Genomic DNA, 10,495 nt, shown 5'->3' on the forward strand with positions numbered 1-10,495 from the left:
CACACGCTTTCTGAAAGAGCCAATCCTGGTGTTCTTTTAAACAAGCACGAGCGATGGAGACATTCCACTGCAACCTTAAACGCGTTGTTCCAGTCGTTTCCCCCCGCTGCTGGGAGACTGTTTCAGTCCGTGTCTGAAGATATTGCCCAGTTTCTCATTTGAATTTATCTAGCTTGGACTTTTAACTGCTCACTTCTGTTACCCTGTGCTTTCTAGATTGGGAAGTACTGTTAAATCCGAGTTTCTTAGTGGGTATTTGGTGCTTTTGATGAGCTGATACCGTGATATCTTCCCTTTGATACATGGACTGAGACACCTGAGCTTTTCATTGTGTCAAGCGTTTTCTATTAATCATCACCGCTGGCTGCTTTGAACTCACTGCAGCTCTTCCCTCTAGAAGAGCAGACACCAGCACTGCTGTGATGGTCTGGTGATGGTTGTGGCAGGCGAGTATCAGGTGTAACATAATCTCATTTACTCCTACGTGACATTTGCTGTTTGTACATCTAAAGAATTCCTGGCCAAACTGCCGCTCCAGGAATTCATGTTCAGCAGACTGTTAGGAACCCCCAGCGCAAGCCTGCCTTTCGCAGGTCACTCTCCTGCGTTAGGGAGGATGCTGTGTATTTTGTTTCTAGATGTATGACTTCGCAGTGCTGAAGTGCACTCTGCTTCCTGACTACTTTGCGAGAACTTCTCTTCTCTCTTAGCTACCTGTTTGACCAGCATTGATGTTTTCAGTTGTTACTCATTGATAGAAGTGTGGAACAGCATGGGAACAAAGGCAGATCCCTGAAAGTATGTTGTTTAAAACACAGCTCCCTGACTGTTCTTTGATTTTAAACTGAATTTTAAGGCCTATCCACTTAGGTGTGCGGGTTTTGGTTGGTTGTGGTTTTGTTTTTCAATCCACCATAGGCATTTAAGTGCATAAGGCACCTCTTTGCTCTTACATTCTTGTCTGGGACTACTTGGAGACTTTGTGTATTTCTTGCAGTTGGAATCTCCTCCCTTCTGGACCTCGGTAATTCATTGATTTAATAACTGTACCGGTTCTGTTCTGGAAGAAAGCATATCTGACGTTCACCTCTGAATTTTTTTGCAGTGAAATATGTGTTCTCTCAGGCTGCAAGTATCCTGGGTTACTTATCAGCTAAAGCATGTAGCTGGGTACTATAGAAAAAAAACCTACAAGAGGACAATCCTGTTCTGTGTCTTAGGTGCTGATTTTACTCAGCAAATACTCTTGCAGCTTTTTGCTACCTGAAGGATCTGTGGGCGACGCAAAAGTGGGGTTTGCGGGCTTGCTTGCCGGGGTCCTGTGTCGCTGGAAGTTAAATGGAAAATTCGTAGGACAAAGGCCAGTTAAAAGATGGATTACAGCTGACAAGTGTAGTCAGACTGTATTGACATAAGTTTAGGTTAGAGCGAAACAACTGCAATTATTCCTCAGTCGCCAATCTTTGTATAAAATATTGCCCTCGTTGTAGATAGTGTGTGTGTACTCGTTTTTCTGTGGGAGACAGAGGAACAATGACCTTGTCGTTAGGGTGCTAGCCAAGGGCGTGGGAGACCTGACTCCAGTGCTTGTGTTACAAGCTGAGTACAGACTTCAGCATGTCACGGTCCCAGATGCACTTATCAACAAGAGGATAACAGTCTATCCCTGTCTCACGGGAGTGCTGCGGAGAAAGAGCTGCTGCAGATCTTCAGGCCCTCAGACACTGCATTTGTACAAGGTTTATAAGTATCTGGATGATTGATAAGACCTGGTGTTAATACCTGTTGCTGGAACTGCTTGATTTTTCTTCTGAAAAAGGGTACTTGTTAGAATGGGGGTAGGAGTGAGGAATTAAGCGTTACTCAGTGGTTCTTTAACACTTGGGCTTCTGCTGAAATTGTGAAGAGAAGTGCAAGAATAACTTCCTGCATTTGACGTAACTCTGATTACATGCAGCGTTTATGTATTTATTTTGTAATGAGCGATTTCACAATTTGAACGTAGTTTTCAGTGGTCTGGTTTGGGACAATCCCACTGAAAGGCCCTGTTACTCCGCTGACGTTAGTATCTAGGTCTGTTAGTGTTACCATTAATATGGCAAATTCCAAGACTTTCAGTGGTCGTGGGACTTCATTCCTGGTATCTTCTCAGGACAGCAAGGCTTCAGGAGAACATGTCACAAGTAATTTCTTCTCTGTTGTAGGTGTCGAGAAGGCTTTCTTGGAGACTACTGTCAGTACAGAAACCCCTGCGAAAGCAATACCTGTAAGAACGGGGGAACTTGTGAAACTACGTCTCTGATAGGAAAGGCCACCTGCAAATGTGCTCCGGGGTTCACGGGAGAGGATTGTCAGTACTCGGAATCGCACCTCTGCTATGTGTCCCAGCCCTGTCTGAACGGAGGAACTTGTCATCCCCACGGCCAGGACTCCTACGAGTGTGTCTGTCCTCCAGGTTACACAGGTGGGGTTCTGCATTCGAACATCTAGACTTCTTCCTTTCTGAATTACTTCATCCTGGAACGTTCTGGGGCAGTTGTAATACACTGTCGGGTTTTCTAGCTCCTGCACAGGAAATAAGAAGTCTAAATGACTTCGTAACCAAAAAAGCAAAGGGGGGTAGGGAATCAAAAATCCCTACTCTTTACACGTAAGCAGAAATACTTTAGATCTTGTGGGGTTGTCCACGTGGGAAACCTGAGTGCAGAAGCTACTCTGGAGTGAATTCAGAGTCTACCTTGTAGAAAAAAAATGAAGTATATTTGGCAGGCAAAATCTTTTTATGGGAATACTGAGGGGAAGCACAGAAACTCACCCCTTTCATTCTTCAAGGGGACATAGAAGAAGAGTGAGAAGTACGATTTCAGGTCATGGGTTATTTGTTATAAATCACAACATTCTATACCTTGCTGCTACCCTAGAAGTAAAATGTGTTTGTACTGTAATCAGCAAATTGATTTGTTTCAAATACAAGACTGCAAAATGCAGACGTAATTTTTCCTGTAATAATTTTGAGGTAGCGTGAAGGAAATACCATTTTTCACAGAAATAACTTTTTATTACTGCAGTACTCTGTCTTGATCCTACAGGAAAGGATTGCCAGTGGATCGATGCCTGTACGTCTCAACCTTGTGCCAATGGAAGTACATGTACTGTATCTGGAAATAAGTTCTCCTGCATCTGTGTCTCTGGCTACACTGGCCACAAGTGTGAGATAGATGTGAATGAATGCGCTGCGCCAGGCCTTTGTCAGCATGGTGGGACCTGTGTCAACTTGCCCGGCTCGTACCGATGCCAGTGCAAGCCAGGCTATACAGGGCGTCTCTGTGAGAGCGTCTATGTGCCGTGTTCTCCATCACCCTGTATGAACGGAGGAACTTGTCATCAAACAAGCGACTTCACCTTTGAGTGCAACTGTTTGCCAGGTAACTGATGCTTCTTCAAAGTGCTTGCTTTTGTAGTCTTGTCACTGTGTTCCTGCCTGTGCTCTTCTGAAAGCTTCTTTTGGAGTTTCTGCGGGATGCTCAAGTCATACTGGGTTGAAGGGAGAAATCTAGCAGAGCTTCCTGTCTGGAGGAGGATGTTAATTTCTGAGTGTCAGGTTTCATAACAGGGAAGGGAAGAAGGCTGGCAATGTCAGATTTGTTTGAATAGGTAAGAACTGTGAGGTAGATTCAAGGAGATTAAGGTGGTATCTCCTAATGCCTATCTGGAATACAAAATTCCATGAACATAAACCTCTACAAATAAATAATTTTGTGTCAGTAAAGATAGCAGTTAACTTAAGTGGTTGAGTGAAGATGAACATAGGTCTTTCTTCTCAGTCTTTACCCCTAAAACATATTAGGTTCTATTCCTCTCCTTTTTTTTGTCCAGTTCCTCCAAATCTTACCAGATATCCATTTTTGTCCTGAAATACTTCCAGGTAAATTATGCTTGCTTGTTTTCTGATGCCACTGGCTGTCCTGAGTTCATCCACAGCAGGGGTGACGTGCTTACTCAGGATCACGGGCTGTATTGCCTGTGTGTCAAGTTGGACTCCAGTCACCAAGGCATGGTCTCTACAAATGAACTTACATCACCTGGTGGGCACCTTGGTGGTCTCATCCTGTCCTGCTCCTCCCCATCTACTTGTCATACTGACCACACGGCGTGTCTTTGCGTATCAGGGGTTTTTTTTAGGCTGCTATTTTTTTTAATGAGTAATTCAGTCCATGGGAAACTGACTGTTTGGAAATGCTTTGGACTAGACTTCCTACTTAAGTGTATTGCAGTTTGGCACAGGAACACTTGGTGTGTGGTAATCTAGAAAAGTAAACTCTTCCCTTGAGCATTTCTCTGTTACTTATGTGAAAGATGTAGCTGCCATTTACTGTTTAGGATGAATGTAGAGTTGACTGTGTTCTCATGAGGATCATCTGAAGTCACAGGTATGTGGGAAAGAAGATTTAAGAACTTAACTTGTGAAAAATACTCTTCTTGGAGACCTTTGTCTTGAAGCATTGGCTCATGACCTTAAATCTACATTGCTAACCTTAGCTAGAGCCTGCACAACAACTTTATGGGTTGTCTGAGCAAGCACATGGCTCTAAAGAATTTAGGAAAGTCAATCTTAAAATAGAAAGATGTGTCATCTTTATTGTTCTGTGAGAGCAACTATCTCTAACTATGCTTGAAGAAACAGTGCTGGAATGTACAGAGTCTTCGAAAACGCCGGATCTTAACTAACAGCTGCTCTCAGGGAAATGATTGCTTTTCTGCTTTGCATTTTTTAAAATGAAGTTGTACGTGAAGTTTCTCTGGATTAACGGGTTTGATTGGATATTCGGAATTTTCTTAAGGTCAGATCTGTTTAGTCAGTTTAAGGAGTTTAAGATCTAGTGTAGAAGCAGTGTGGTGGGGGGAAGAGAAGAGGAAGATGACATTTGAAGGACTCGATTCTCTAAAGCTGCTAAGACGGTTTGCTTTTGTGATTCCCTTACAGGGGCATGAGACTGGGTAGGAGCACATTTTCCCCTAGACAAGCATGTGGGCTAGCTAAACTCCGGTCAGGAAATGAAAAAGAGATTACTATAGTAACAGTTACACACCCACACTGCTCACACACGTTTTGGATTATTAGCTGCTTTTTTGGACTTGTTACACAACGAGTGTAGCGGGGGTGAGTTCGTGTGGCTTAGAGAGCCTTCACTGCTGCATTTCCTGTATTTGTTGAAGTTGGCCATGTTGGTTTGCTAGCTTCGTTTTTTTAAGACTAGTTGTTTGAAAAACAGCAAAAAAAGAGAGAGGTTGGAGAGGCCACAATGTGATAAAGGCAAGGCACCCAGCCATTCCTTCCCCCTTGCAGCCAAGCACGCAGCACAGAATTTCTGAAGTGTTGGAAAAGGCTCTGTCTGGGAAGGAAAGGTCAACAGAGAGAGAAGAGAAATGGTGGCCTGTGACGTCCAGGGAAGATGTGAACAAGGCCTGCTCCGCTGGAAGAGAGTGCCAAGAGTATGGGCTAGAAATTCCTCTTCAGACTCCTTCTCGGAGCTGGAGCAGCGCCGATGATACTGTGACTATAAATGGAAGTGCTCAGCCCTTCCTTCGGGATTGCTTTAGGATGTTACCGTAGCTCAGCGTCACAGCTGCAGAGGCAGGATGCAGTTACATCTGGAACCGCTGGAATGGTTTTTGATACGATTCTGCTTCTTGAGACCTGTGGAACTGCTTTGAAGAAAGCCATTGTGCCCAAGCAGCAATTTAAACATAATTATGTTACTCCTGGGCTGGCCTCGAAATGAGCTCTTGTTTCCTGTGGATGTTTTCTTCTGTGCAACAAAGACACGTTGAAAACATGGAACAAGCCTTCATCCTGGAGCCACGCATCATCACAACAGCTTTTTCTGCAGCAGTGCAATTATTATTTATTCAGAGTGTGCCTAAGCTGCTACTTTAATTCTCAGGTTCCTGTTTCACTTTGTGGATTTACACAAACAAATCTTGCTTTAGGTAATTGCTGAAGTTGTGTCTTAGAAAAGGTCAGCGTTTGGTGGCAAGTTTAAGAGTTACACTGTCAGTATTACGTCTGTATGAAAGATAACTTCTTATTTTCTGTCTGGCTAGCGTAATAATTTTTCCTCTGGGCTTTGATTCAGATAAAAACAAGATAGACGAGAGTGTGTTAGGTCAGACATAACAGAGTTGTAGTAGAAAAAAAATACTTCAGTGAGGGACTTAACCTGAAGCATTAGCAACTCCCTTAAATATAAGAATGAGCTCATAGTTATAAATATGTGACAAAAAAGGAGTTCATTTGGCAACTAACCTTTAATGGAATGTTAAACAAGCCAATAGAGGAAGTTCTTAGCTGGGAAAGTGATTATTCATTGTTATCCATCAAAATAATTACCCATTAACGAAGATAAGGACCCTAGGGAATTCCAAGGGCTTGTTCAGGAAACGATCTGTCAGGCTGGAGCAGGCTGTTTATGAGAGCTGGAACACTTCCTGGGAAGAGGAAGTAACCTCACGCCGGTTCATAGCGGAGCATCACCCTGCGCTGTGATGAGCATCATCAGTGAGGTCTAGCTGACATTCTGAATTTCCCGAGGCAGGGAAGGCCCCGCTTGCTGGGATTGAGGGATGAGCCGCTTCCAGTGGGGTGCGAGGTGCTGCGTGGCGGAAATCTTGGGGTTCCAGGTGGCGTGCGTGCCTCTCTGCTCCGGGTGAGCTGGCTCCTACGTGGAGTAGCCCATCTCCTGTTTATGTCAAGAGGCTGAACTGTCGGAATTGTATGCAGACAGCTGCTGTTGGGCATCTGGTACGCAGAACCTTACTTCCGAGTTAAAGCGATGCGCGTCAGTATTAGCGCTCTGTTGAGATGCCTAATTTCTGGTCCCTAAATCTAGCAATATAATTTCCTGTCCCCATAACTAAATGGTCCTGCAGGAAGTCTGCGGTGTAATTTATGGGTTGAAATAAGGTTAAGGATTAAGATTTGGTGGGAATGAGATGTGGTGCTCTGGAATGGGTGGAGGTTTCGGATGACACAGGAATAAAGTAATCCGCCTGTGTCAGTGTGTACTAGAGGAGGAGCAACACGCTGTTAGCAGTGGGAACTCTTTTCCCCTTGAGGTTCTCATTCCTCAGCTTGCTGTGCTTGGAGATACGAAGCAAAAGTCAGGATGTGTATTGCAAACTGTTTTCTTGGAGGGAGAGAGCAAAGGACAACGCCTGAATCCCAGCACAGGGGGGGACAGGAAGCAGTGTCAGGTGTCCAAATACATCAAAACAGTGAACTTTTGGGTTTTTGGAAGAGAGTCAGGTTATGCAACTGCAAAACCAGATCCTGGGACCCAGCTTAAGAAAAGCTCACGTGTCTCAGAGCAACTTTATGTCGTGCTCAAACGTACGTGGATTGGCCCAAACGGCCATGATTCTGAAGGACGGATTTTAAGAATGAAAGCTAAATTACTTCACTAGTTTTATTTACAAATGAAGCAGATCACAATGTTGCATCGTAAGTTAGGCTTGGAGAGGACACAAAAACTATGCCTTTACGGCTTTTAGAGGTTCTGAAATTAAGCCAAAGTTATTCTTCAGGGTAAGACAAATTTAGAGGGAATTTGGGAGTTGGGAAGTTGCCAAAAAGGAAACTTGTGTTTTATTCAGCTGTGCACTCAAAATAGTGTCATCTTCACCGTTTCCACCCTTCCTGATTCCCTCTCTCTTGGAGATGCCTGGAGCACGCTTGGCTGGGTGTCATTTCTCTAGAACCTTTTCAACCTTGTACTATGTTGCTTTTTTTTAAGCTCTTTTTTGTTCCTGTTCTACTGTCCCTAGTGGCATCCTCCATCTTTTCACGTGGCATTAGTAGTTTTCTACGTTTGTGCAAGGTGCTCGAGGACCAGCTCCCAGATGGCAGTATAGCTGGTTCAAAGGTGAAAATGTACAGTGGCTTGGTGAGGTTTCGGTGCGGGGGTGATTTCCATGCTCTGTTCGTACTCAAATCCCTGGACCACTTTAAATTTGTGTGCCGTACAGTGAGAAGGTTTTAAATAAATGCCTGCTGTCAGGAATTTGTTTAGTAGGAAGTCAGGTAGGTCTTCATATTGTCCGAGCTGAAAGGGTAAGACCTTAAACCTTTTGCGTTTGTGGTTCGGGGTGTATTTCCGTGCTGATCACATTGCTGACATGAGTGTGATCTGTGGTCAGTGGGGTGACTCTCCTCCAGCTGAAACGCAAGTGGATAGGACACCCCCGTGTTTCACAGCGGGGCCTTGAGTCATGCCTGGCAGCTTTGTACAGCTTTAACCCTCGTGTTCTGACACTAACTGTATTCCTGGGTAGTCGTTCCTCAGCAGCTTTTGCCAGGAAGGCGTGGCTGTGATGATTTAGGATTCTGTGTTTTAGTTCCTCATCAGCCTTCCCTACTGCCATGAAATTTGCAGGATCTTGTGAGAAGGGCTTGAAGGGGCAGGGTGATACCGCAAGTCTTTTTTTTTTTGTTGTTGTTGTTCTTCCTCGCTAATAGATACTAATGCACTTGATACAGCTTGGCCACAGCACTCCTTTTCGCTTCTGACCCTTACCTGTAGCACTGGAGAAGTTCAAGTGGTGGGAATGCCTAGGAACCATCTCAAGTCTCTTGGGAGTAACAGCAGTCTGGAGAAGCTGTGTCAGAGCTTTATTGTCTCATCTGCCACACAGCACGATCTGCGTTGGACCAGATGTTGCCTAGAGGGTCTGTGCGACTTGACACAGATGTTATGGAAGCATCTGGGACAGGGCATCAAAAGTAGAGGGGTTAAAGCATAGTTTTGGATGAGAGGACTGTGTCATGTTAATATTACATTCCAAAGCAGTGAAGAGGCAGAGCTGATGTTTCTAATTAATGTGTGTGTTCTGGAATCGTTTGCTTCATCCACACTAGCATGCATCCACTTGTGCTTTGATAAATAGTGCTCTCATCTAGCAGAAAAGGCAGGTTTATTTAATGAAGCATGAAGTAAATCAGCAGGGGAAATTGAGGCGAAGACGGATTATTGTCAACTCCCTTCCCTAATGTCCCCAATTCTCCTTTGGGGAAAGGAGAGGGAGATCTAGCAACGGTATTTTGCCAGTGGGGCTACGTTCGTAAAGAGCCTTGGTTTTCGTTGGAGGAGGGTGTCTTGTTTCTTTCTCCTGCTCCTCAGTCAGGGCTTAGTGTGTAAGCACCGCTTGGGTGGTGGCTGATTGCTGATGGACTGACTTGTCTAACATGAAGAGGGCCAAATCGGGAATTTGGGAGCTTGTTTTTAAAGCATAGAAGATATTTCTTTGACATAGCCAAGGCATATGAACTATGCTGAGGAATTCGTGGCGGGAATGTCAGGCACTTTTTTGCCATGGGAAAAACTTGTGCTGGCTGATGCTTTAACTGCTGCTTGGTACCTCATAGCAAACTGGAGGTCTTGGTCTTCCCTTTGTTTGCTTTGAATGACAGTGCCCATTAGTCACTTCAAGAAAAAACACCCTTGCCTTTCTGGTTGTGAAAACATTTGGCCATCTACCCCCGGGAGAGGTGTTTTAACTGTAATTTGACCTGTGTGCTATCAGCAAAGGCATTCAGCAAAGTCTCTGCTCAGCCTGCTACCTTAGGTTCATCAGGATTAGGTCAACAGGGAGAGCGTTTAACAAAAAAGGAAGGGGGGAAGCTGCATGAAGGGTGAATTCTCTTCAAAAGAGGCTGGAAGCCCATTTCAGTCTGCTGTGTTTCTGCTTTGTCCAGGTTTCGAGGGAACCGTCTGCGGGCACAACGTTGATGACTGCCCAAACCACAACTGCCAAAACGGGGGTATATGCGTGGACGGTGTGAACACGTACAACTGCCGCTGCCCACCGCAATGGACAGGTACGTACTAAGGAAAGCAAAGGCAGGACCTCTGGCCTTCACCCAGGGTACAAGTGGGGCTGCGTACCGCGGAATGCACCTCGCATCTGTGCCTCGTTCTGCAGTCGGGGGGGGGGCAGATGGCAGCGAAACTCTTAAGGAAAATAGTTTCTATCAAAGCCACCAGAGTGGAGGGCAGTTTCCCGTTGCACCAGACAGAATTACAGCCTTTTGAGGCAGGCAGGTACCGTGATCCCTGAGTCGCCAGAGCTGCGCTTCTGCTTGCGTGGGTTACTGGGTTACTTTGTAAGAGCATCTGTGTTTCCCAAAAGTACAAAACACGGCTTGGCTGTCGCAGGTGGGTGCATATCCACATCCCAGCTGTTTTTAACCCGGGATAATGATCCACATGTAGATAATACTAGATGTAGATAACAACAGTGTGCTGAGGAATGGCGCAAATCTGACAGTTTTGAGGTGGGAGAAAATGAGGGAAGAGAAGAAATGTGTGTATGGGAAGCTTATGGTTTTGCTGCTATCATTTTCCTAATGTGACTGATTTTTATCTGGAGTTGTCTGACTAGCAAAGCTACTTTTGCTTCATAAATGAGTTTGTTTTGCTCTGAGTCTGTAGGGGGAAAG

The 10,495-nt window shown here is 44.8% G+C and overlaps 1 protein-coding gene across 1 annotated transcript in view; it reads left to right on the forward strand.

Annotated features, from left to right (window-relative positions):
* NOTCH2 (notch 2) overlaps positions 1–10,495 on the forward strand; it is a gene marked incomplete at its 5' end in the record, with an annotated part of 74,808 nt that overhangs the window by 7,926 nt on the left and 56,387 nt on the right. The window contains 3 exons of the mRNA XM_010135946.1: positions 2,205–2,464; positions 3,090–3,425; positions 9,752–9,874. Of these exons, the coding sequence (XP_010134248.1) occupies positions 2,205–2,464; positions 3,090–3,425; positions 9,752–9,874 (719 nt within the window). The remainder of the gene's footprint in view (positions 1–2,204; positions 2,465–3,089; positions 3,426–9,751; positions 9,875–10,495) is intronic.

Source organism: Buceros rhinoceros, unplaced genomic scaffold (assembly GCF_000710305.1).
Source record: "Buceros rhinoceros silvestris isolate BGI_N320 unplaced genomic scaffold, ASM71030v1 scaffold12525, whole genome shotgun sequence".
Lineage (NCBI taxonomy): Eukaryota > Metazoa > Chordata > Aves > Bucerotiformes > Bucerotidae > Buceros > Buceros rhinoceros.